General features: G+C 35.9%; 1 protein-coding gene across 2 annotated transcripts in view; it reads left to right on the top strand.

Moving 5' to 3' along the window:
• The window catches only part of Mgam (maltase-glucoamylase), a 151,870-nt gene that overhangs the window by 14,305 nt on the left and 109,611 nt on the right, over nt 1–27,954 (top strand). For both annotated transcript variants that reach the window (XM_048786802.1, XM_048786803.1), the window contains exons 4-17: nt 8,380–8,500; nt 9,481–9,590; nt 10,115–10,266; nt 10,741–10,912; nt 12,546–12,645; nt 14,748–14,860; nt 15,402–15,527; nt 18,796–18,927; nt 19,075–19,191; nt 20,092–20,205; nt 21,490–21,574; nt 22,992–23,109; nt 24,143–24,314; nt 25,469–25,585. In XM_048786802.1, coding sequence (XP_048642759.1) covers nt 8,380–8,500; nt 9,481–9,590; nt 10,115–10,266; nt 10,741–10,912; nt 12,546–12,645; nt 14,748–14,860; nt 15,402–15,527; nt 18,796–18,927; nt 19,075–19,191; nt 20,092–20,205; nt 21,490–21,574; nt 22,992–23,109; nt 24,143–24,314; nt 25,469–25,585 — 1,749 coding nt within the window. The remainder of the gene's footprint in view (nt 1–8,379; nt 8,501–9,480; nt 9,591–10,114; nt 10,267–10,740; nt 10,913–12,545; nt 12,646–14,747; nt 14,861–15,401; nt 15,528–18,795; nt 18,928–19,074; nt 19,192–20,091; nt 20,206–21,489; nt 21,575–22,991; nt 23,110–24,142; nt 24,315–25,468; nt 25,586–27,954) is intronic.

Raw genomic sequence — 27,954 nt, 5'->3', positions numbered from 1 at the left:
AGCTATAAAATCCCACAAATAGACTTATGTTATCCCTCTGACCAGTATTTCAAAACGGCCCTTCAATAATATTTTCCAGAATACGTACTTCATTTTCATTCTTTTTTTTTAAATTTTTTATTGTTGGCTGTTCAAAACATTACATAGTTCTTGATATATCATATTTCACACTTTGATTCAAGTGGGTTATGAGCTCCCATTTTTACCCCATATACAGATTGCAGAATCACATCAGTTACACATCCATTGATTTACATATTGCCATACTAGTGTCTGTTGTGTTCTGCTGCCTTTCCTATCCTCTACTATCCCCCCTCCCCTCCCCTCCCCTCCCCTCTTCTCTCTCTGCCCCCTCTACTGACATTCATTTGTCCCCCTTGTATTATTTTTCCCTTTCCCCTCACTTCCTCTTGTATGTACTTTTGTATAACNAATGGCGATATTACCAAAAGTTCTCTATAGGTTTAATGCAATGCCAATCAAAATCCCAAAGGCATTTCTTGTAGAAATAGAGAAAGCATTCATTTTCATTCTCAACACATTATTAGATCATCGTATTCCAGTAGCCTCCTAGCATCTCTCTGAATTCCATTTCATTTATTCCATTTTGATTAAACATGATTAAAACTGTTCTCTTTAACATTCTACTTTGATTGCATTTCTACCCAAAACTCCTGTACTTATAGAAGTTCATTCTGTATACTGGGTCAAGTTCAAATACTTCGTTTTGTCCTCTAAGGTTCTCTTTATCCTTTTCTAGGCCTCTATAACTTCACTTAGAACACACACCCATGAAGATTTTAGACACAGGTTTCTACAATGATTTTAAATCTATTAGTTTTGAAAGTGCCAATCACTTTCCTCATCCTTGATCTTTCATCTCTAATTTCAGAACTCTGAGTTAAAAGATTGCATTGATGGAAGAAAGCAGAAACATTTAGCTGAATGCCAGATACCTATCTCAGGAAGGAGATGGTAGATAATAATTTTAAGCACTTTGATTTTTTAAGTTTAGAATGTATTGTGAAAACATGGGAGTCCAGGTTTACATGCTTACAATAAACCTGTGTGCCCTAAGTAACCATTACAAAATGCTGAAAGCATTTTGCAATTAAGCATTTTCCATAGACAATAATGGTAATATTTATTACCATGATATTTGCGAGGTAAGGTTAACATATTTTCTTGCTCAGAAACTTTATTATCTTTTTGTAGTAAACACTTTCTAGCTACTTATCAATTTTTTATTTGGCTTATAGTTTCTTTTTCCCCATTCCAGTTTCTTATCAATGTATTTAAAGGATTCAGTTTTATGATATACTAGTAAAGATGTTGCATTTTGCCAAGATCATTATGAGTCTCCACCCTTAAAATTACTTTTGTTTACATATCATCAGTTAAGAGCCATTAACTGGTGCTAGGAAAAGCAGTGAGCTATAAAATCCCACAAATAGACTTATGTTTATGATTTGCTAGTTGTTGCTAGTGTAGACATTGAGTAAGAGCATGGTATGAAAACCAGAGTACCAGGTTTTTATCTTGGCTTTGCTGCTGAAATATCTATGACTTGATTCCTATCACATTTCCTTGCATACTGTCAAATGTGTATCAGTGATTGAGACAATGTGTGCTCAGATAAATTGTTCCTTAAGAAAATGACTACTAAACACTGTACTGAATTCTGTGATTAAAAAGATTTTAGAATTTAGTGACCTCTAAGGTCTTGGGAAATGTTCTCTGGAGATTGATCATATTCTAATTTGGGACACGTGAAAGTCTAAACCATGGAGAGGACAGAGTGACATATTTGTTTAAGTCTTGCTGCATCCTCACAGGGAAGAAGGCAGGAGGGGTCCACCTGTATAAGGGCCCCTAATCCCATTCACAGGGGAGGAGCCCTGGAGGCCTTACCACTTCTTAGTGGCCCCACCTCTTAGTATCATTGCCTTGGCAACTCCTGCATTTTGGAGGGGACACATTCAAACCATAGCACCAGCTTCATGAAAATTGCTCTAAGTCCTCTGTTTCTTACAGAAAAGTCTCTCTATTTTTTTTTTAACTTCTGAGAAACAAACTACTCCACACTTAGTGACTTAAAAAAACAATCAATTGATTATGTCCCACAATTTTATAGGTCAGAGACTTGGCAGGTTTTGGCAGTATAATTCTCATAAGAGGCATTGACTAGGATTACTTGGTTGTTTCAGTTGGTGGCTGATCTAGTTGGGATGTTTTCAAGATGGTTTCATCCACATGGTTGGCTCCTTGGCTATAAGGGGGACCACAGGCTCCTCTACCCTTCAACATAGTCTGAAATCTCTCCTGTTGGTCTCTCCAGCCTGGCAGTGAACTTCTTACATGATAGCTGAGGGCTACAAGGAAGGAGAGAGCTGCCAGCCTTCTTGAAGTAAAAGCCCAGAAGCAGTTTAGCATCACCTTTTCTGTGCTAAGTTGATTAAATCAGTCATAGGCCAGCCCACATTTAATAAGAAGGGGTGCAGGTACCCCCTCTTGATGGGAAGAGAACTCGCAGCCATTTTTTTTTTTTTTAGAGAGAGAGAGAGAGAGAGAGAATTTTAATATTTATTTTTTAGTTTTTGGCAGACACAACATCTTTGTTTTTGTATGTGGTGCTGAGGATCGAACCCAGGCCACACGCATGCCAGGCGAGCGCACTACGCTTGAGCCACATCCCCAGCCCCTCGCAGCTATTTTATACAGCTACAGAGGAATGCTTATTTGGCTCAGAATAGGCCTTAATAACTGTAAAGATTGGTAAACTACTGAAAATACAGATCAGAGTGGGGTGGAGTAGCAGAGGGTATGAAAATAAAGAAAACACAATAAAAGCAATATTGAAAGAGCTTTTCAAAGTGGAGTGGAGCCTTAAGGAAGCTGGACTTCCACAGGATTCTAGCTGTGATAAATTTCAGTCACCTTCAGCCTTTGACTGTAGGCACAAGGATCAGATAATTACATTGTGCCCGGCAACTCAATATGCATATCAAGAGATTATCAGGCTCCAGTTTTATGGACACTTTTACTCATATATATTCTTTTTTTATTTTATTTTTTCATTTCATATATATTCTTTTCTTAGTGTTCTGTCAATCACTTAACCCCTGTTCTGAACTCCAACAGAAACACCCCCACACCAAGAGATTTTTACAGTTTTTTAATAAAATGATACTGCTTGCTCACATAAGCTCCCACCTTTCCTGTCTTCCTCAAACACAGATTCATAGCTATCTGAATCTGTGCTTCCTGAACTGCAATTCCTAAAAGCCAAATTAAGTTTTTATAGTTGTAAAGTTTCTGAGTTTGAATTAACAAGATCAGAGTTCCAGAGTAAGATGTTTCTGCCACAAAGGGAAAGTACATTTAACATCATTTCTCTATGCTATTATGTTTGAAGGTATTTTGGTGAAAATATGGTGTTTTTAGTCTGTCTTTTCATTTTATTAGCATTATTTTTATAGTTTTTTTGGTAATCCAGTATATGGAAGGTTGGAAAATAAGTTGGGACTCACAGAAAAGGAAGGAGGTCAAGAAAATAGATAATTGTTTTTCTCACCTTGGCTCTATTAGCACTGAACGAAGTAATAAATAACTTAAGATATCCAAGAATGTAGAACTACAATCCAGGTTAAGAGATAAAATAGAACCAGCAAAGATGAACTCCCCTGTATTCCCCTGCTGTATCACCCTTCCCAGCTCCCTCTGCAGAGGTGACCACATTCCAAAGTTGAAATCCATCATGATTCCTTTGTACCATCACTATTTACAGATATACTTATAAGCAGTAGGTATACTCAATTTCTAAACAAAAATGCATGCTTTGCAGTCTTTTTCACTTAACATTGTAAGATTTATCCAAATTGATATGTTTCTCTTTAGTTAATTTGTGTTCACTGTGAAAGTGTATCAAAATCATCCTTTCTTTGGATAAAAGAAATTAGTTTTTCTCTAATATGCTATGGTTGTAACAATGATATTATGACTAGTTCTGTAAACATTTTTACTTACATGTGTCTGATTTGGGGTATATTGCTTCAAGTGTACTAGATATTTTCAAATTAATCTCTAAAGTGACTATAATTTACCATCTTACTACAGTCTCTGCATTCCTAAGAACATTGGAATTGATAGTCTTTTTAAACTTTGACACTTTAAGGTTATTAAATAGTATCCCTTTGTGACCTTAGTGATAATTTTCCTGAATTCTAGCAAGGGTGAACATCTTTCAGTTATTTCTGTGAATTTTTTTCTTTGTTCTTAATTATGTATTGAAATGTTTATCTTTTTGATGTGTACAAGTTTTTTTTATCTGTTCATTCAAATTTTTTCTAAGTCTTATTTATATTACACATGTTGCAAACATCTACTTTGATGACGTTTTGATGAAGTGTTTTATTTTGAGAAAATGAAGCTCCTCAGGCTTTGTGGTTTTGTCATTTGCTATCTTTGTATTCTAGTGGGATTAAATGCCTACAGGTGAAAAGGAAGAAGTTTCAAATTTAAAAAGAAAATAAAGGATGCAATATAACAATAATTGAATTATTTGTTCTAAATTTGTCCTTCAAATTTTCTTGGATCTCTTCCTGGACAATGTTAAATCTCAAATAATGATGACTTGATGTCATCCTGTTCAGTCTTATATACTCTTTTCTTCTTGTCCCTTGTGTTGTTAGGACCTCTGGTGTATTTTTAAACTGCAAGCACTAATACATATGGGCCATGTAGGCTTTTTTCCCCCCCCTGATTTGGAAAGGAATGCTTTTAACATGTCACCATTTATTATGATAATTATTATAGGGTTTTTTTTGTAGATTCCTATTATCAAATGAATGAAGTGACTTTTTAATCCTAGTTTGCTAAGAATTTTATCATGAATAGCTGATGAATTTAAAGGACTATATGACATACTTCATTTGATGATTTATGATGATGAATTACACAAGTTGGTTTTCTAATATTAAAGTTCTTTATTTCTGGTAGAAACTTTGTCATTATTTAATCTTGCTGATTTCTATTAATGTTGCATATGCTTTTTTTTCATTTAGGCTTTGCATTTATGAACATGGATTTTCTTTTCTGTCTACTTTTCATTTCTTTTGTGGTTCTGGGGACTTTGGGTGTAAAATACTTGCTCCTTTTATTTCTTCTCTCTTTTAAATGTCAAGAAGGGTTGATTGGATTTTTAACAGTGACTTCAGGATCTGGTTTCTTTCCATCTGATCTTTGTGTTGATGCAAGAGCCTGTATACCATCATGCAGAACCCCCAGTGGATAAAAATGTGCAAGAGCTGAAGTCCCTTATTTAAAATGGATATAATATGCACATCCTCCTATATATTATAAATCATTTCTAGACTATTTACAATACCTTAATGCAGTGTAAATGTTATATAAAGAGTTGTTATACTGTGTTGTTTAGGGAGTAATTATAAGAAAAAAAAGCCTACACATTTCAGGCACAATTAAAAAATACTTTTAATCTGATGTTTGTTAAATCCTTGGGTATGGAACCCATGGATATAGGGGGCTGACTATTATATAAAAAGTGAAATATCTACATTTTTGGTCTTCTTTGTCTATCAGTTACTGAGGGCAGTACCATAAAAATATTCTATTATGTGCTATCTCCCCCAGTTTTACCTTATGAGTTTGAAATATTTTTCTATATATTTTTTGAATTTTTTATTGTTAGTACATATCAAATTTGAGGTGTGAGATGATCCTGGTGGATTGAAATCATGCCATGACTCTGTCTCCCTAACAATGAATATTAACTTAATATCTATCTGCTATTAATGCCAATTTGTTACTTAGCATGCTTTTTATATGTGTGATCCCCTTTTACTTCCAGTGCTTTTTCAAACCTAAGTTTTGTATATAGCACCTATAAAAAACTTTTATCTAAATTTAGTTATTCAAATGTAATCTGATTATCTTTGTTTTAAAAGTATTTAAACCATGTGATAATTGACATGGCTTTCCCTCTTAGGTTTTGTGCTTTCCATTTGGTCTTTTTTTTTATGTCCTACTTCCTGCCCTGGAGTCTTCAAAAGCAGGTGTATTCTTTCCTTATTGTCTGAACAGAGGATTTCTGCCCCCATCCTCATTTCCTCCTCAGTACTGTATTGGTAGTTACACATTCTATATTGTTTTGGCAGTACCTGTTAAATTTTAATTCTCATACCCAACTAAAGGGGCATTTTATATCTTGGGTCTAATTTGCATTCATCTTATTCATGTCATCATTCTCACAGCTTCCCTCTAAAACCGTTTTCTTAGGTTTTACAAGTCATATGGATATTGCTGTGCTTCTCCTGCTTCCCCTAATTGCTGTGTTTAATGGCAGGAGCTGGTGTTTTTGAGTTGGCCAAGAGAGGCTGTTCACTCTCCTTGCTGCTTTGACCACTTTGCTCTTTGCCCTTTTCAGTTCAATGAAAAAGTATTAAGCTCTGGGGAGTGTGCAAAAAGCCATTCTGCTTAACACTACTCTCAGTGTCCTTCTCTTTTTCTGTATAATGACTTTGCATCTAAGTGCGCTTTGAAAGGAAGGAACAAAATCATAACTACTGATTAGTTCATAGTGAAAACTGATCTTACAGCAAGATAAGTCACAAACAGACATCATTTTTTGACCCTTAATACAAATTGAACATCCCTAATGCAGAAATCTAAAAACCCCAAATGCTCCAAAATCAAAATTTTTTTGAGCTCCAACGTGATACCACAAGTGAAAAATTCTGCATTATGGAACCTTGTTTCATGCACAAAATTATTTTCAAAATTGTATAAAACTATCTTCAGGCTATGTATTTGGTAAGGTATACATGAAAAATGAATGAATTTTGTGTTTAGACTTGGATTCCATCCTGAAAATATGTCATTATGTGTATGCAAATATTCCAAAATTTGAAAATCTGAAATTCAAACCATTTCTGGTCCCAAGCATTTCAGATAAGGGATGCACAACCTGAAATTGCTATTAATGTAAAAGTTAGTGTTTGATTAAACATAATTGCTCAAATAGCTCAACATAACTGTTTTTTTTCCCTTATCATTTTTAAAACATTGCTATATCCTCCTAAAGGTGTGCGTAGTGGTATTCAACCCAGAATTCATAAAAAAAAAAAAAGGAAAAGGACAGGGAGAAATTTAGTTTTGGGCTTGTCTTCTCAATAGCCAAGTACTTTCTGGTAGGTTATTTCATATCTGTGACCCTTTACCCTCTGGGCCTTGGGATCTTGATCTGTAAATGATGTGGTAGGATGTACGAGTTAGCTACTATTGTGTAATAAATTATACCCAAACTTAATGACTTAACATAATAAGCCTGATTTTCTTGTAGTTTCTGTAATTGAAAATCTAGGTTTGGTTTAGCCAGGTGCCTCTGTCTCTGAGTCTCTTAGAAGACTGCAATCAAGGACTCTTGTGGAATTATGATGATCTTTGACAAGGTTGCTCATGTGATTGTTGTCAAGAGCTAGCTTCTTGGGGATTGTTGAACTGAGAACCTCAGTTCTTTGCCATGTGGGCCTTTTTTATTATATGATGACTCCTTCCAGAGTTGAGTATTCCAACAAAGAAAGTGAAAGGGAGAAAACAAGACAGAAGTCACAATCTTTCTGTGATCTCTTCTATGAAGTGAATCCCGTTATTTTCTATTAGCTCCAAGTCCCTAGATCATCCCACATAGAAGACTAGAGATTTCTATAATGTGCTTTTTTCTTGTAATTACATTTGCTTCTTTCCCAAAATTAGTTGGTGTGAGAAAGAGATTATATTCATTTTACTCTCCACTTGACTTAGTCATTAATTGTGGCATAAGGCAGGCACTTTTTTAAAGGAAGAATTAGGATCTATTTGAGTGTAAGGAAAGATTACTTTCTGCCTTGGTAGGAGTCAAGAGACAATAGATATGTCACATGTGTGGAATGCACACAAATATGCAACATATACATTTAGAAGTCAATGCAAATTTTGTTTGATTGAAGTTTTCTGAGTAAAATTCATTGCAGAGTATTTTTGATTTTAAAGGTCAAAGCTAATATAAATGAAGTGTTGTTTGTAATTTTAGATTACTGGTGACAAAACAATATTATACTTTAGAATTTTAAAAATATTTATCAATTTTAATGTGATGAAAGACATGGACTGCATTGTGCTTCCTATACTCTTTCACAAGGAAAAATTCCTTGTGAATAGAAGCCACTGGGGATATAACATACATAATTTCTCTAATGATTAGTTTCCTTATTTGTAAAATGAATTTATTGATGTCCTAACCCCAAATTAGGTGATTTACATTTTCTGAAATATAGTGTTCTACAACTAAATGGAGTTATTTTGACTCATCTCTTGTTTCAGGCTACATGTGACCTGCGTGGCTGCTGTTGGGAAGCTCAGGGAACCATAGGTATTCCTTGGTGCTACTATTCTAAGAATCATGGCTACCAAGTGCAGGGGGATCCTGTAAACACAAATGCAGGTAAGAGGCAGCAGCTCCAGACCTTCTGAAGGCTGGCTTTGTATTTCCCAGAGGAGCCCTGTGGCAGCACACAGGGGAATGCTGTGCTGCCACACCACCACATGTGACAGAAGGTGGCACTGCTCTTTTCAAGAATTAGACTTATTTTGACACCAAACAGCTATCACCCTCTGTCTTGTGAGTCAAGAAACCGTGTTCTATTCTAGCTTCACCTTGATGTACCTTTATGAACTTGTGTAATTGTCATAATCTTTTTGGTTCTCAAGTTTATCACTTTTAAAGTGGGCAATTTTAACTCAGCTTTGAGATTAATTTCAACTCTAGTTTTATTTTTTACAAAATGAAATGATTTACAATTTTGTAAATATGTTACAAAAGTTACCTAGTCAATGTCAGTGCTCATGGGCTGATCATGCCCTCTTATTCCTCCAAACCCTAAAATGAAGAGCATCACCATGAACATTGTGGGGGTAACAGTGGTGACTACTCTGGGCACGCTCCTAGCATGAAGGATAAGGCCTATTCCTCTTCCAGATGCTCTTGGTCTGATGGGCTTTTCTATAAGGCCTCAGCTGTCACCTGATTTTCTGTTCAATTAGGGAGATGACTTTAATGTACATGATCACCTGTAATGGAATATGAAAATAACTGAGAAGGAATAATGAATATATGCTGAAAAGTAAAGAAAGAGTATCTGATCAATACAGAATGAGTCTGTTAGAATAAGAATTAAACCTTTGGGGGGGGTTTCAATCATATTTTGTAGAAGAGAGGCATAGGTTTTTGTACAAGTTAATAATAGTTCTTAACTTTGGGATCTGACCTAAGATAGTATGTATGTATGAATACCTTTGCCTTTTTTCTTCTTTGGCAAATAAAACATTTTAATCAGTCCCTTACCTTAAGCTTAATTTTTATTTGGCTGTTATTTGCAAATGTATAATGTCAGCTATGAAAACCTTTTCTCTCCTACATGTTAGGATTCACAGCCCAGTTGAAAACTCTGCCTTCTTCATCCCCATTTGGAAATGATGTTGACAATGTTCTTCTCACAGCCGAATACCAGACATCCAACCGTTTCCACTTTAAGGTTATAGTTTGTTTACTTTAAAAAAATCTTTAAGAGGCTCTTTTTTCCCCACCTTATGACTATAGTTTTGACTAGGTAGAAAATTTTGCTAATGTAGGTACTTTTCTCGGTTGTCATTATTATTTAGTACTTGTATATTGAAGTCATCTATAGTCTTCCTTCTATGTGATAATTTCCTAAATAAGTATTACAGAGTTCATTGGTGCACTTTTGACTTTCATTTATTTGCCCTAGATACCATGTGAAATGTAGTAGCCAAAATCAAACCAAAACAAAATAAGAAAAAAGAATCAGAATTATCACAGCTTTGAATTTTCTAGCGATGAGCCATCTCTGCAGACTTGCACTGTACAAGCCTAACTCATGCTCAATAGTTAATCATTTGAAGTTGGTAATGTAATGAATACATTCTTAGGCAAAATGCCAGTTCCTGGGAAGCATTGGTGTTGGTAGGGATAATTATATTTTGGAAAATCAGAAAGGTTTTGATTTTTGGCTTTCTTTCTATTCATCTCTCTGTATAGTTGACTGACCAAACCAAGGATAGGTATGAAGTGCCCCATGAACATGTACAACCCTTTAATGAAAATGCTGCTGCTTCCTTGAACTATGAAGTTGAGGTCTCTAAACAGCCATTTAGCATCAAAGTGACCAGAAGAAGCAACAATCGTGTTCTGTAAGTTTTGAACACCTATCTAGGGAAGATGATGAAGGGAGGTGTGTGGGCTGGGGGAAGGTGCACTTCAATAATATTCTTGAAGGTTGTGAGCCCACAATTGTGAATGGACTCTGCCTCCAAATGTATATATATTTTCTCCCTTCTGTTTGCACCAGCACGTTTTCCCCCTCTGCATTTTTCCCTTCCTTTCCTGATCTATCTAACCATCTGCCCACCGGTAAATATTTACTAATCTGTGATCATAAAATATAGTGTTATGGTCATGAGATCGGGTATCTGGGGGGCAAATATGAGAAGTGTGCCACATTGTAACTGCCCTAAAGGAATCTAGATGGCTTAGCATCCATGGTAAAACATCACACGGGGCAAATGGGACTGATTAAATAGAGATCTAAAAACCACTTTTTTAGCAGTTATGTTCTCTCCACTGCACTTGCCCAACCCATTCCCATGTTTTCCACCTGTGTCTAGGTTTGACTCAAGCATCGGGCCCCTCCTGTTTGCGGATCAGTTCCTGCAGCTCTCCATCCGCCTGCCTAGTGCTAATGTGTATGGTCTGGGAGAACATGTGCACCAACAATACCGGCATGACATGAATTGGAAGACCTGGCCCATATTTACGAGGGACACAACCCCCAATAAGGTAAGCTTTCAGGATGGGCTCTTTTCATTGAGTATTGTAGCCTCATACTTGAAGGTCACTTCTAGAAGTACAGTGTAAGATTCTGGGCTTGAATTCTGGCTCTGGTACTTACTATTATGTGGTTCTGGGCAAGTTATATATTTCTCTGTGTCTTCAGTTCCTCATCTATAAAATGAAGGTAATGTATTTATCTCATAGGGTTGTCATGAGGATTAAATGAATCAAAACATATAAAGTATCTAGAAGAATGTCTGTCCCAGAGGAAGTGCTCAGTAACTGCCAACTACTTTACATTATATTTTTCCCTTTGAATTAACCAGTTGGGGACAAAATGTCATTAAAAGCTGTAGTCTGAATAATAGTTGATTATGATGTGCCTAATTTTAGGCTGACCTTTAAAAAATCACTGACTTACCACCCTTGTCAGAAAAGTAGGATAAAGTCCCAGCCAAAGCAATGTATCAATTATTTTTTTGTGAAAAGAATAATTGGCATAGGGGTCAAATCATTAATTGTTGCTACTATTTTTAAATTTTATTTTCATTTGTTTGTTTTTTTTGATTGTTAAAACTTGAAGCAGCATTGTTTTCTCATCTTAGAAATACTCTATGGTTCAGGACTTGGCTGAGTAAACAGAACTTTGTTAGGGTATGAACTAAGAAGCCTGGATGAAAGGAGATCCCAGCAATAATTTATTAAGCAGTTATTTTATATATTATTTATATATATATCAAAATAATTCAGAAAAATAACAATAATTTACTTATTTAACAGACAAAAATGAGATTCAGAGAAGCCAGTTCAATAGCCAAAGTAAAACAATTTGCACTTAATAGATAAAGAATCTAGTCTGTACTATGTTTCACCTAAAATCCATGCTCATGGCTACCAAATACCCATCACAAAAGCAGAAAAGAGTGGCGTCAGGACAGCTGGTGATGATCACTTATTATGGAGCCTTAGATCTTTGCCACTCAAAGAGTGAAGCACAGGCAGCACCACGTGAGAGATATGGGCTCTCAGTCCCTCCCGCCATCTAGTGAATTAGAATCCCTTCGTAATTAAGGTGCCTGTGTAAGTCATATGTCCACCAAACTTTAAGAAACACTGTTCTAGAGCAATGATTCTTATAACTGACTACACATGGCAACCATCTGGCGAAATTAAAAAGTATAGAAATGTCTACTTCCATCCTAGGGTTTCCCTAGGGAGTCTGGCTTGATACCTCCTCTTCTGGAATCTAGAAAACTAGTCTAGATTAGAGCTCCATCTAGTTGCTGATTCATATAAAGACTTGTAGGACTTTTGCAGATGAGGTTAAGTCAGGTCAAGGTAAGCTTCTTTGAAAGGAGAGTTGTTTGGAATGATAGCTTCAGAATTCTTTCACCTAACAGGTAATCACAACCAGCACATACTTATTAAATGAGTGCTCATAGTTGGCTCATTGCATAAGAAAACTAGTTCACCTGATAAACATCAACCAAATAGAGATCCTATATTTTAGAATTTATTTGCATCTTCATTAGCCATGAGTGTCCTCACATGATTAGGACTGATTTTTCTAAGCTAATCCAGCAATGTGATGTTTAGACTACTTGGTAGTAAATTTTGGATTTTAATTCTCTTTCTGCAGGATGGAAATAACTTGTATGGTGCTCAGACATTTTTCCTGTGCCTTGAAGATGCTAGTGGATTATCCTTTGGGGTGTTTCTGATGAACAGCAATGCCATGGGTAAAGGACTAAAGGGATAGTCATGAAAAAGCAAACATACAGAAGAACAGTTTTTAAGTCCTTTTCTTACAGCACTATGATAAAAGGAATGGGTCCCTTTAAGAGTTATTGAGCTATTGCTTAGGGCCTTATGTTCTCTAGTTGTTCTGTCTTTATCTCATTGACCTATTGACCACATAGTAGCCATGTATAAGGGATTATTCTCCTAGCTTCTCACTTCCCTGAATCTGGTTGCCTCCAGTGGATTATTTTCTGTTATAGAGTTAAGATAGCTAAGGGTTCTGTTATAGAGTTGAGATAGCTAAGGGTTACTTCCTTATAATTTTACTTTGAGACAATTTCTAAAAATTGGTTCTTCTTCCTCTTTAAATTTACATTTAGTAGACTCCAGTGGCAGCTCCAGTAGAATCACTGAAGGGTAAGAGGAGAGGTATCAATATCTCCCAGGGTTGAAGATGGACATAGGATATTGATCTCTACCCTCTTCTTAATTGAAGACCATTGGATTATATTAATGCTACTCAAAGTGTGGTCTGTAGATTGCTCACAAGCTGTTTCAGATCCTACAGTAAGATCAGTAAAGAAAATAATAGGAAGTACTGCTGTAGCATCCAAGTGCATGAATGAGCTTTTTGCATAATAATTCATTTTCATGTTCTTTTACAGAAGTATCAGTTTGCAGTGAAGTGAAAATTAAATTTTCAAAAAATATCTTATCCTTCACCACAGTTTGTTTGAGAAGCACTCTAAGTGATGTAAAATGATTCTAGAAAACCTGATAGCCTAAGAATAGGTTGAAAGAACACAAGGACTCTGCAGTTTTAGGTAGTTGAAGGAATCAGAAAACAAACCAAGTCAGACTTAGCGAAGCCACAAGATCCTAGGTATTCTGCCTGTGTTATTCCTGCAACCAGAGTATGTCAGTAGAGCTTGAGGTCTTTTGTCCCTACATAGAAACCAAGGCAAAAAAGCAGATTTCTAAGAATGGTGATAGGTGCTTAAAAGGATTTTGAATTTATGATGTAATCTGACTTTTTTCAGCTTGAATCTTGTTTGATATGAGATTCACTGAAGTTAGTACCTCAGTATGTCTATCTGGGTTATATTCTTACCATAAAGATGGAATATGGGTTAGGATAACATGTGGTTGTGAAATTCAGAAAGGGGAAATTTTCCTTCTACCCTCTTAGATTTAATTCTTAGATTTTAATTCCCAGATTTAATTCTGCTGAGACAGATCACCAAGGAAGAGGCAGTTTATTTACAAGTGCTTGCATATAGGAGTGCTTAGTGATGAGTAACTGAAAAGGATGTTTAGATCTTGGTGCTTATCTACCAACTTGTAAGGGAAGGGAAAAAAGATATTTATTCAGAAGTGAGTGACTGTTTGAAAGACAAATAGGCCCTTGGGGGAAATCAATGGGAGATGTAATTGTTTTATGACAATGTCTATTGGTGCTTATTGTTTCAAAGAAAATTAGAGCTGCTCCTAGGAAGGGAATTTATGACAATTAAGTTCTTTTGGAGGTGATGCTTTTAGGCAGATCAGGAATCTCAGTAGCAAATACCTTCAGTCCCAAATAATTATTATGCTCCAATGGCTTATTCTCTATGGTCAGGTAATGAATGATGTAGATTCATCATCCCCCATGCCTTGCTGATTAATATGCTTTATATATATATTTTAAGGAAAAATTGAAGAAGGGTAGTAATTTCAGACCCCAAAGATTTAGACAAAAGGGAAGATATCCTGGATGCAGCCCTGAGTTATCTAGATTAGCATCCTTTTTTTCATAGATAAGAAACTGAGGCTAAGCTAGAGGGGAATAGCTTGACCAAGACCTGGTTACTTTTTCATCAGAGCCTGGGTCTTAGCACAAGGAGGTAAGACACTAAGTCACCTCTTATTAAAGTCTGTCAGGGAACAAAAGCTTTGACTCCCATGCCATGTGGAGGTGGACTTTCAGAAAAAGAGTATGGCCCTTTGTTTGCAAAATGTGAGGCATTAAGATCACTATAGTAAAATTGAGATCCTTAGTGATACTCATGTCTAAATTTTGAACAAATTCTAATTTTTATTTCTTCTTTTCTAATCATTTTAGAGGTCACCCTCCAGCCTGCCCCAGCAATCACTTACCGTACCATTGGGGGCATTCTTGACTTCTATGTGTTCCTGGGAAACACACCAGAGCAAGTTGTTCAAGAATATCTAGAGGTAAACTTATGATGCTGTGACTGTGACAGGAAGCCTACATTGCAAGTATTCAAGAAAAGTAAATTTAATATGCAAGTGTGACCATAGAAATCTACTATCATGAATTTGTAATAACAAAAAGCAGATTTCATTAAAGAACAAATTTGAGACTTTAAAGTTTATATGCTAATTTGGATTATATAATTTTTAGGTTATAAAAAGGAGAAAATATAAAGATGCCCAAAACATGGCCTGTCCCTTAATGATTTTTAAAGGGGGTAGAAAAATAGACTAATATGCTGACAGAAATGAAATCAGTGCATTGGAAAATTGGGTATGTTTTGTGCCTCAGAACTAATGCCTAGAGTCAGGTGGTCACTCACCTGTAGTCCTAGATACTCAGGAGGCTCAAGCAGGAGAATTGCTTGAAACCAAGAGTTCAGGGCTAACCCGAGCAATGTAGTGTGACCATGTCTCAGGAAACAAAAGAACAAACCAATGCTCTGACAAAATTTTAATACGTAAGAATATTGCTAACCTACATCTTTCATATTTCATTCAGCTTATTGGACGGCCAGCTCTACCTTCATACTGGGCACTTGGATTCCACCTCAGCAGGTATGAGTATGGAACCCTAGAAAACATGAAAGAAGTCTGGAACAGAAACCGGGCAGCACAACTCCCTTATGTAAGTGAGGTTTTAAGTGATTCTCCAAAAATCAAGAAATTCCCTGGAGGAATGAATAAGAACAGCTCTTCATACTTTCTCTCCCTGAAGTTTTAGGGCTTTTTTTGTAATAAAAAGATTATTATATATTTAGAATACTAGACTTTTTGTTGGACAACCAGTTTTTCAAGGAGACCTAGTTTTTTTGTTTTGTTTTGTTTTGTTTTTGTTTTTGTTTTTTTGAGTGGGAGGAGTACTTAGAGACTACCATTATGGGTTAGGAGTTTTATCAGAAAAATTTTCTATACATATGCACTGACTACAGCTTACATGATGTGTTTTAATTTTAGTTCTTAAATTAATTCTCTCTTTATCTTGGGTTATAATATTTTAATACTTCTCAGTATAGATTTTTTTTTTTAACCATAGATATGTTCTTGCTTGGACTGTTTTGATTCAAAAGTTTCATGGCAGGGACTGACCATAAGAATGATATTGTGTCTTCAGAAGTTTCTCTAAGATTCTGGTATAAGCTTGATTCTTATCTCTATGGTCAGGTAATGAATGATGCAGATTCATCATCCCCCATGCCTTGCTGATTAATATGCTTTACATATATATTTTAAGGAAAAATTGAAGAAGGGTAGTAATTTCAGACCCCAAAGATTTAGACAAAAGGGAAGATATCCTGGATGCAGCCCTGAGTTATCTAGATTAGCATCTTTTTTTCATAGATAAGAAACTGAGGCTAAGCTGGGGGTGGGAATAGCTTGACCGAGACCACATAGCCAGATCAAGACACAACTGACACTACATAATTAAATATGATGGGTTTCTGCTCCATCTGTTTCTGCATTCGTATTCTGACTGCTATTGAGTTGGCAGTAAGCAGAATTTGCCCTTCCATGTAATGTGGTCATTTTGTATTTGAAGCAGAGCTTCAAGAGATAGTTTTAAATTGAGTCTAAAAAAGTCCATAAATATAAAATATAAAAGAAAATGCTTGAAAGAGTTGAGATTCAAAAAGCCTATGACTGGGCCAGGTCGTGGCTCAGTGGTAGGGTGCTTGCCTGGCATGCATGAGGCACTGGGTTTGATCCCTGATACCACTTAAAAATAAATAAATAAATATATATATATATATATAAAGGCCTATGACCAATAGGTGAAAACTGAAGATGAGAGTGCTTCCAGACATTTGGGTGGATGAACCCACTCTCCATTTTGGCCACAGCCCCCACTACTCCTTATTCTTCATCCCTTAGCAACTTTCTGCATGAGGGGATAAAGATTCAGGGAGGAATAACAGAGAAGTGTATAGGAAGAACTGAAGCAAAGGATCATAAGAACAATTGCTGAAATAATGAGAGCTACCATGTATTAAATTCTTTTGGCAGGTACAATTCTCAGTGCCATCTTTAGTTGTCTCAAAAATCTCATCTTATTGTTAGAATGGTATTTAAGTTCTTTGTATACCCTGGATATTGGTGCTCTATCTCATGTGTGAGCGGTAAATATTTGCTCCCAAGATATAGGTTCTCTATTCACCTCAGAGATTGTTTCTTTTGCTGAGAAGAAATGTTTACCTCTCATGCATCAGATAGAGCAATGATATCTAGGATATATAAAGAACTCAAATGCAAATCAAAACCACTCTAAGATTTCATCTCACTACAGTCAGAATGGCAGCTATTTTGAAGAAAAACAAAAATAAGTGTTGGCGAGGATGTGTGAAAAAAGGTACACTCATACACTGCTGGTGGGACTACAAATTGGTGCAGCCAATATGGAAAGCAGTATGGCGATTTCTTGGAAATCTTTTAACCAAGCTATCCCTTTCCTTGGTATATACCCAAAGGACTTAAAAACAGCATACTACAGGGACACAGCCACATCAATGTTTATAGCAGCACGATTCACAATAGCTAACAGTGGAACCAACCTAGATGCCCTTCAATACATGAATGGATAAAAAAATGTGGCATATATACATAATGGAATATTACTCAGCAATAAAAGAGAGTAAAATCATGGCATTTGCAGGAAAATGGATGGAATTAGAGAAGATAATGCTAAGTGAAATTAGCTAATCCCAAAAAACCAACTGTCAAATGTTTTCTCTGATATAAAGAGGCTGATTCATAGTGGGGTAGGAAGAGGGAGCATGGGATGAATAGACAAACTCTAGATAGGGAAGAGGGGTTGGAATGGAAGGGCCGTGGCATGGGATTAGAAATGATGGTGGAATGTGATGGACATTATTATCCAAAGTACAAGTATGAAGACATGAATTGGTGTGAATATACTTTGTATACAACCAGAGATATGAAAAATTGTGCTCTATATGTGTAATAAGAATTGTAATGCATTCCACTGTCATATATAAATAAAAGAATTTAATTATAAAAAGAGAATGCTATTTAAGATTATAAGCCCCATTTAATATCAGACAACCAGAGAAACTGACTTTCAAGCTCAAGTCTTTACCCTTATAATGGCTCTCTACTTTTGATGTCCTTCTTCTTATGTATATATAGTCATTTCCTTCTAAGGATGCTAGGGAACGGCAGTATTGGACTCTTACTAGTGCATAGTGAAGTGAGATGTCAAAGGGAGCATGGAGACACGGAATTGAAAGCTATTAACTGAGTTAAATATATGTTTCAAGTTCTGCCCATTTTAAATGGGCAGAAAGATACAGTATATATATGTAATAAAATATTTGTATGCTTTGAATGGGGAAAGAGGTTTCAGAAGAGATGCAAAGGGAAAAGCCCAAAAAGTTTCTGGAAAAATTTTCTTCTGCCCCATACTACTCCCTTGGAGAAAACAACTGTGTCTTAGAGCAAGAGTAAATGTCATTCTGGATCCACTATTTTCACACAGGTGAATTAGAAAAGAATGACACCAAAGACTTAAAGTAGAAGAGAAGTAATACATAATTGGTAGTGTGATAAAATGAGAGAGAAGTGAAAGAAGAGACAGTTCCTTCCTCTTTTTATTTTGAGGTCAGGGTAAAATTTACTTTGATAGCCTCAGTATGTGTCATAAATGATGCCTTTAAGTTGATTGTAGAAGTGGGGTCAAGCCTTAGGGAAATAATGGGTCATTCATTTTTGAAATTGCTCTGGGGAAAAAAAAGCACTTAGATGCCAGGGACTAATTAAGACTGTTTAGAGCCCAGCACAGAGTTGGCATTTATCTTAAATAACACATTTATTTAATTTGAATGACCCATTTGAACAGGGAAATGCTCAGGTACTGAATTGTGTACTTTGTATTCTTTCAGGATGTTCAACATGGCGATATTGATTATATGGATGAGAGGAGGGACTTCACGTATGACCCAGTGGATTTTAACGGCTTCCCTGCGTTTGTTAAGGAGTTACACAATAACGGACAGAAATTTGTTATCATTGTGGTATATACAGCCTTTTTTTCCCCTCTGAAATCAGGGATTTACTCATTCTGATCATTACAACTCACTCTCCTCTTGGTCCCCAACTCCAAGTCTCCTTTCAGTGCCTTCAGTTTAAAGTTAGTTTCTCCACTGTGTTTTTCCCTTTAGGATCCAGCCATCTCCAACAACTCTTCCCAGAGCCATCCCTATGGCCCATATGACAGGGGCTCTGCTATGAAGATATGGGTGAATAGTTCAGATGGAGTGAATCCACTCATTGGGGAGGTAACTTAATGGGGAAGCTGGGGCTGGAAGAGGGCTATGGCAGTGTGTGTGTGTTGGGGCGGGGGTTGTTTTGTATATTTGAAGATAACTTGTAGATTCTGAGGAAAAACTTTCCTTTGCCCTTTCGTTCCCCAATATCTCCCAGCCAACCTAGTTCTTACATGCCTTCCCTAGCCTGGCCCCACTAAACAGTAGCTCACGCACTGAGTGTCCACTTCCACACCTCAGCTCTTCTCAATGCTGACCACAGTCTCCTTCTTCCTCTATCATGTCATTGACACTGCTCTGGAAAATGGCACTAGTTACCTTCTGTGTGGTAAATCCAATGGAAATGTTTCATGCTTTCTTACTCAATTTCTTTGTAGTATTTGATAAGTTTGACTGCTTTTTTCTCGAAATTTTATTTGCACTTGTTTCCCACAAAGGCATGATTTACCAGTTCACTTCTAATACCTCTGAGGACCCTTTCAGAGTATAGTGTCTGAGAAAAACGGGACAGGGAAGGACGAGAGAAAAGTAAATGATATTAGAGTACATAAACTGTCAGTTGAAATTTATAGTGAACACTTCCCAATTTACTCTTCTTAGAATTGAGAGCAGAGAAAGTTATAGGGAAGGCTGAACCATAGTTGAAGATCAGCAAGTTAAACAATACCCTTTTCCAATGGATTCACTCATTACGGACTTAACCATTTTTAAAAAACAAAATTTTGTGGCAATTCAATGGGGCCCTGGCATTTATTCTCAATATTCTGAGTTGTTCATCTTCCTAACTGAACTAGCCTGTGTCTGGGCACCTCCATCTCAATGATCATATTAGGAATTTCTAAGTAAAGCTCTTTATTTTATTCTATACTCATTTACTTGTTGTTATCAGTGTTTCCCTTTTTTCTCTTGCAGGTATGGCCTGGTAAAACTGTGTTTCCTGATTACACCAATCCCAACTGTGCTGTTTGGTGGGCAAAGGAATTTGAGCTTTTCCACAGTGAAGTGGAGTTTGATGGAATCTGGATTGTGAGTTTTTAACACTTTAATTCTTAGGTGATGAATATTCAGGTAGTTGAATCTATGTCTACATCTTTTAGTCATGGGGCATAGGGAAAAGAGGAGTAATAGAAAACAAGTATGACAATAATTCCTAGTATCCCTTATTTTATGGTTAAAATAATCTTACCAAAACATGTTGCTTAGAATCAAAATTCTAAGCAGGAATTGTTTTGAATCTAGCTCTCCTTTTACAAATAAATAGGCTGATATTAAAATCAGCCTATTGGTCACATACCACTAAAATTATCATAAAATTCATGAATTTGTTCAATTGCCTGCTTTAGGCTCTTGCATTTGGACATGTTGGGCAAAGCGACCATAGCCAAAGTGTCTTGAGGCCTTGGTAAGGAGAAATATGTAGTATAATGTCAAATGACAACAATACAACCCAACCAATGTTCAGCAAAATTTGAAGAGTTCTTCCTAGAGCAACTTAGCAAGACCATGTCTCTAAATAAAATATTTTAAAAAGGGCTGGGAATATGGCTCAGTGGTTAAACACCTCTGGGTTCAATCCCTGGTTATCGCTCCCCCCGCTCCAAAAAAAAAAAAAAAAAATTAAAGAGCTCTAGAGTTGAAAATTTTTCTATTTATTAAAGAACTGTAGGAAATTCAAATAGTACAGGCAACCAAAAAGATGAAAGCAAAAAACCTATACAGTGATAGTCACCAAAGACAACTACCATAAAAAAATTTAGTATAATCTTTCCAGATCTTTAATTTTTACAGCTTTGGCACATGCACATAATGTCCCTCTCTCTATATATGTATCTGTTATATATGTGTATGTATTTATATTTTTGTTTATTCATAGTTATATTGGGAGGGACCTCAGGAATTTTTTTGAATCTAGCTTTCCTTAATAAGGAAACAAATTAGCTGATGTTAAAATAGGTCATATACCCCTAACATTGTCATAAAGTACATGGTTATATTTGGATATATAGAGGGTGTAAGTTGATATACATATGACATAATGTAAATTAAAAATTTTTACCTAGTATATTTGAGAATTGTTCACTTTGAGTAAATATAACATATATCATTTAAAAGGGATACTAAGAAACTTCTCTATGAAGTCTGTAGTGGCTAGAGAATATAGAAACAGCTATTTAATTCCATGTACATAAATACCCCCTTTAAAAAGGAAATATCTAGAATAAGTTCTTTGATTCTTTAAAAAAGTCACCATCAATATACTGTTATGGAAAATATTGCTTCTCTTAATAGTTTTTGTTCTTTGTCTTGAAGGATATGAATGAAGTCTCCAACTTTGTTGATGGTTCAGTTTCAGGATGTTCCACAAACAACCTCAATTATCCCCCCTTCACTCCAAGTGAGTCTTTGTGGTCAGCCTGATTAAAATGGAAATGCTTATTTAATAATTTAAATTCATAAGGAAGGGTCCGAACAACCTGGCAAGGGAGTTTGTACACAGGGAAAGAAAATGTGGGATAAAATATTAAGTTCAAGAAGACTGGGGAAGCAAATGAAAACACTCTATGCTTTCCTAAAGAGGAATAAATTCAAAAAGGGCAACTAATCTGTCTAGCTATAGTCCAAACCATTTCTAGGGGAAGGGCCAGACAGAATATGGCATAGAAGCCAGAGATCGGTGGTTAGCATATGTCAATCTCAAGTTGTGCACCCCAAATTCTAGGGCTTACCAGAGAGAGACAAGTAGACTTGGTCCAAGGGAGGTTTTATCAGTGAATGTGTTGCTCCTGAGCTTAATTGAGCTTTGAGCAGCACTATCTCTCAGGGTGTAGCATTGGCATCACTGCATTGGTTATGGTTTGAAGAAAGCATAGACTCAAGAACACATTGAATCTTTATTGAGAAAGGAATGACATTACCCGTATTGTACCACCTTTTGATGATTTCAGTAAGGTGCAAAATTAGGAAGTTAGGGTGAGTAGATCAGAATCAAATGTCTAGGGGTTTGGATGGGAAGCCAGAGTTTATACTTCATTCTTTTGGTGATAGAAGCTATTTATCTCTTAGTTAGAGGAAAGTATGATAGTCAAATGGTTTTAGAAGTACTAATCTGGTACTAATATGCAGTATAAATTAGATGGTAGATAGACCAAAAGCACATAAATCATTAGGAAAATATTGCAATAGTCAAGATGCAAAGGTAACTGGATCTGAACTAAAATGATGCAGTGAGAGTAGAGAATAGATACATGTATATGCATACAACCTAGAGGGACATGTCCAACTAAGCTTCTTGTGACTGGATGACTTTGTTCTTTGCTTGTGTTTTTATTTTTCCTGTAATGTACAATTTACTTTTAAAAATAAAAATTATTTTAAAAAAGAGAATAGATTCTGAAAGCAAGATTGGAAATAATTTTTATAATATATGGTCAAGGTAAAGAAGAGTCAGAAACTAATCAGAAATTAATTGATTAGTTTGATCCATTAATTCTATTTTTGTACCATTTAACTTGGTTTAAAAATTTCCAATTAAACCTCCAGTCTGACAGATTTCTAGTTTCTTGTGCCTGCCTCTGATCAATTGAGAGCCTAGGTGAGTGGACGTATACGGATGGGTCTGCAAAATTTATTTATATATCAAAATAACTACCTCAGGGGGATAGCTTTCTGATAGTGAGAAAGCAGTATCATTGTTTAAAGGGTGAGCACAATAAAATCCTGCCCTGGGGAGCTGCCTTTACAGGTTGTATGACAGTCAAGGAGTAGGAATGTGCATCTGTGGTTCTCACTGACTGATCACACTTTTGATTCAGGAGTCCTGGATGGGTATCTCTTCTCCAAAAGTCTCTGCATGGATGCAGTACAGCACTGGGGCAAGCAGTACGATGTCCACAACCTGTATGGCTACTCCATGGCGATCGCCACAGCAGAGTGAGACCATTATTGTGATAAAGTCACACATGATCAGATTATGAGTCTTCTACATGCTGGGCGACTCATGTGTAGTATTTGTTAAAAGGCCACATGATAAATAAATAAATATCATTATTGAATGAATGAAGAAACTGCCTAACACATGGGGAAGAAGGAATCAGACAAATAATTGTGGAATATATAAAATGAAAGAACAGTTGAGTGAATGGAATATTAGAAGAAAAGAAAGCAAGAACTCAAGATCAAACAGCTGATACATGGCAAAAGCAAAACTTAGGCTCTTTTTTTTTTTTACAATTCCAAAGCCCTAGCTAACTTGTATATCAATGTGCTTTGGGATTTTAGATTTGGTTCAGCATCCTTCTGTGTTCTGTTTACTTTTATGTTGTATGAAGAAAAGTATTGAAACTTTATTTGACTTGCTATAACAGTAACAGAAGGAAAACAGACCCAAATCATATTCATTAGTCTCACAAAACTTTTAAATTACATGGACACACGTAGATTTCTAATTTAAAAATATGGAAAATTTGTACTTGTATTTAGTTATAAAAGTACACACAGGCATATATAATTTAAATATTTTTTATTATTACAGAACTACTACTACAATCCTTCTTCTCAAAAGAAGTTTAACTTCCAAAAGACTATTTCTAAGTCCATTTTTGTGTATGTCTGAAGTCTCAATGATATGAAATATTAGTATTATACATCTATATAAAATTAAATTTACCATTTTTTCTAGAAAAATTATATCCCTTTAGTTTCTAGGTTTTTCAAACTTGGTTTTAAAATTCTTGTAAATTATGGGGGTTAATGATGTCCTCAAATACCTCAAAATGAAATATAACAAAATATGAACATACTTAATGGTACAGACTGTTCCCCAAGGCCACTCTAGCCCTATTAGGTGAGAATGAGATGAGAATAATGGGGTATTTGCTTTAAATATCCTTGTTATGTTGCTGTATCCCCTGGGCTGGGACAAATAAAGATCACAGTGATACCTCAAATCTCTCTCTCTTTCTAGAGCTGTCAAGACTGTGTTCCCTAATAAGAGAAGCCTCATTATAACCCGTTCTACCTTTGCGGGATCTGGCAAGTTTGCAGCACATTGGTTAGGAGACAATGCAGCCACCTGGAATGACCTTCAGTGGTCCATCCCTGGCATGCTTGAGTTCAACCTTTTTGGTATTCCAATGGTGAGTCTCTGTCTCAAGCTCTTTTATGAATCTCAATCTCTAGAAAACCCCATTCTAGAAAGTTTTGAAACCATAAACCTCCCTTCCCTGCCTGCTGTGGCCCAGGGATTTAATGTCTTGTGTGCATGTGATTCATCAACATGGCTCTAAAACCAGGACTTCCTTCCCTCTACTGATTTATGAAGTTAGGGAGAGAAAGCTTGATATCTCCTGGGCCATTTTTTTTTCTATTTAAGTATAACATACACTCAGAAAAGTACACCGATCCTTCAGTCTACGGATGATCAGTGTCACAAACTGAACATGCTGGAGTTCTCAGCAACATATAACATTGGCAGCACTTGAGAGGCTTTGGCATTTTTTATTTAAATTCAACATATTTATTGAGCTTCTGTTATGTTAAAGGTGCTGTGCTAAGTATGCATGATGAGTGTGGAGAGAAGCATAAATACAGTAAAGAAAGAACCTTCTCAAAGAGTTTATAATTTTATAAAATGATACAATTAAGCAAATGGTTATGACCAACCAAATGGTTACATGTGATGAGGGATCCTGAGAAAGATTTATTAACACTGATAAGATTGTGATGGAGTCAGAGGAGAAAGTCAAAAGAAACTTCACAGAAAAGATGGTGCTTGAGTTTAACCTTGAAAAGTGACTAATGATGGGAGAAGCTTCAGAGAGATTGAGAACTAAATCCTGGAAAAAACAGTATAAGGGAGAGTATTTGATGTGACTATAAGGATTGTTGTGTAGAATTGGAATGGGAGATTACGCTGGAAAGGGCAGATTTGAATTAGGCTTTGACAAGCTAATAGGATGAGAAACAAGAAGCTCCTGAAGATTTTTGAATTTGTGATCATAACAATCATGATCATAATAAGACTTTAGAAAAGTCTTAATAGTGTGGTAGAATAATAATTTTAGAGGTTTACTAGTTACAATTTATCAAAAAGCTGTTGTACCCACTTTAATAAAACAGGGAAACTGAGGCGTAGAAAGCTTAGGTAACTGTGTCTATGTTAGCCAGTGTGAGTCAGTTCTGACCACACTACATCAGGCTGCTGAGTGGAAGTCTTAACCTAGTTCAGTTGGGAGGTCCTGGTAGCAGGGTCCCTGGAAGTGAGGTCTCCATGCTGACTGTGTCTTTACAGGTGGGTGCAGACATATGTGGCTTTGCATTGGATGCCCCTGAGGAGCTCTGCAGGCGGTGGATGCAGCTGGGAGCATTTTATCCATTTTCCAGAAATCACAATGGCCGAGAATACAAGGTGAGGCTTGCAAGAAGTATGATTGAAATAAAATTGGCATACATTGAGTGGATCTGTCCATATCCTTGACAAGGAGCCTGCTGAATTAACTTCTTACCTGATACTTAGGCTAATTTGTACCAACATTTGCAATTAATCAGAACCTGTGCTGTCCCTTATAATGTCCCTACTATCACAGCCTCTCTTATTTACTGCTGCTCTTATTTTTTTTATTTTTTAATTTGTTCTTTCTAGATATACATGACAGTAGAGTGTATTTTGACATATTATACATACATAGAATAAGTATAACTTGTTCCAATTAGGATCCCACTATTGTGGTTGTACATGATGTGTAGTTACACTGGTTGTGTATTCATATATAAAGACAGGAAAGTTACGTCCAATGCATTCTACTGTCTTTCCTGTTCCCATTTCCTCTCCCTTCCCTTTATTCCTTTTTGTCTAATCCAAAGTACTTCTATTCTTCCCAGACCCCCACCCTTTATTTTGAGTTAATATCTGCATATCAGAGAGAACATTTGGCCTTTGGTTTTCGGGGATTGACTTATTTTGCTTAGTATGATCGTCTCAAGTTTCACAATTTCATTTCTCTTTATGGCTGAGTGATATTCTTTGTGTATATATACCACATTTTCTTTATCCATTCATTTGTTGAAGGGTGCCTATGTTGGCTCCATAGTTTAGGTGTTGTGAATTGAGATATTATAAATATTGATGTGGCTGCTTCACTATAACATGCTGAATTTAAGTCCTTTAATAACTGGGTCAAATGGTGATTCTATTCCATTCTATTTTATGAGGAACCTCTGTTGTGTTAAAGGTGCTGTGCTAAGTATGCATGATGAGTGTGGAGAGAAGCAAAAATACAGTAAAGAAAGAACCTTCTCAAAGAGTTTATAATTTTATAAAATGAGACATGTAAGCAAATGGTTTCCATAGTGTTTGCACCAATTTGCAGTCCCACCCTTTTCTAAACATTTATTGTTACTTGTAGTCTTGATAATTGCCATTCTGAATGGAGTGAGATAAAATCTCAGTGTAGTTTTAATTTGCATTTCTCTAATTGCTAGTGATATTGAATATTTTTTCATTTATTTGTTGACCAGTTGTATTTCTTTTTCTGTGAAGTGTCTGTTCAGTTCTTTTGCCCATTTATTTATTGGGTTCTTTGATTTTTTTGGTGTTAAGTTTGTTTGAGTTCTTGTATATCCTGGAGATTAATGCAGCATCTGAGGTGGAGTTGGCAAAGATTTTTCTCCATTCTATAGGCTCTCTATTCATTTTCTTGATTGTTTCCATTGCTGTGAAGAATTTTTAGTTTGATACCATCCATTTATTGATTCTTGATTTTACTTCTTGTGCTTTAGGAATCTTGTTGAGGAATTCAGTTACTAAGCTGACATGATGGAGATTTGGGCCTGCTTTTTCTTCTAGTAGGCTCAGGGCCTCTCATCTAATGCCTAGGTCCTTGATCCACTTTGAGTTGAGTTTTGTACAGGGTGAGAGATAGGGTTCTAATTTCATTTTGTTATGTATGAATTCCCAGTTTTCCTAGCACTATTTGTTGAAGAAGCTATCCTTTTTCCAGTGTATGTTTATGGCACCTCTGTCTAGTATAAGATAACTATATTTATGTGGGTTTGTCTCTGTGTCTTCTGTACCATTGGTCTTCATGTCTGTTTTGGTGCCAATACCGTGCCGTTTTTGTTACTATAGCTCTGTAGTATAATTTAAGGTCTGGTATTGTGATACCTCCTGCTTTGCTTTTCTCGCTAAGGATTGTTTTGGCTATTCTGGGCCTCTTATTTTTCCAAGTGAATTTCAAGACTGCTTTTTCTATTTCTGTGAAGAATGTCATTGAAACCATAATAGGAATTGCATTAAATCCTTATAGTGCTTTCGGTAGTATGGCTATCTTGACAATATTCATTTTGCCTATCCAAGACCATGAGAGATCTTTCCATTTTCTAAGGTCTTCTTCAGTTTCCTTAGTGTTCTGTAGTTTTCATTGTAGAGGTCTTTCACAGCTTTTGTTAGATTGATTCCCAAGTATTTAATTTTTTTGAGACTCTTGTGAATGGGATAGTTTTCCTAATTTCTCTTTCAGTTGATTCATCACTGATGTATGGAAATGTAATCAATTTATGGGCATTAATTTTATGTCCTGCTACTTTGCTGAATTCATTTATGAGTTCTAAAAGTTTTATGGTGGAGTGTTTTGAGCCTTCTAAATATAGAATTATGTTTTTGGTGAATAGGAATGGTTCAACCTCTTTTTTTTTTCCTATTTGTATACCTTTAATTTCTTTCTTTTACCTAATTGCTCTGGCTAGAGTTTCAAGGACTTTATTGAATAGAAATGGTGA

This window comes from Marmota marmota, unplaced genomic scaffold (assembly GCF_001458135.2).
Source record: "Marmota marmota marmota unplaced genomic scaffold, marMar, whole genome shotgun sequence".
Taxonomy (NCBI): Eukaryota; Metazoa; Chordata; class Mammalia; order Rodentia; family Sciuridae; genus Marmota; species Marmota marmota.
The sequence above is the reverse complement of the archived record's forward strand: the minus strand, read 5'-3'. Positions and strand labels throughout refer to the sequence as shown.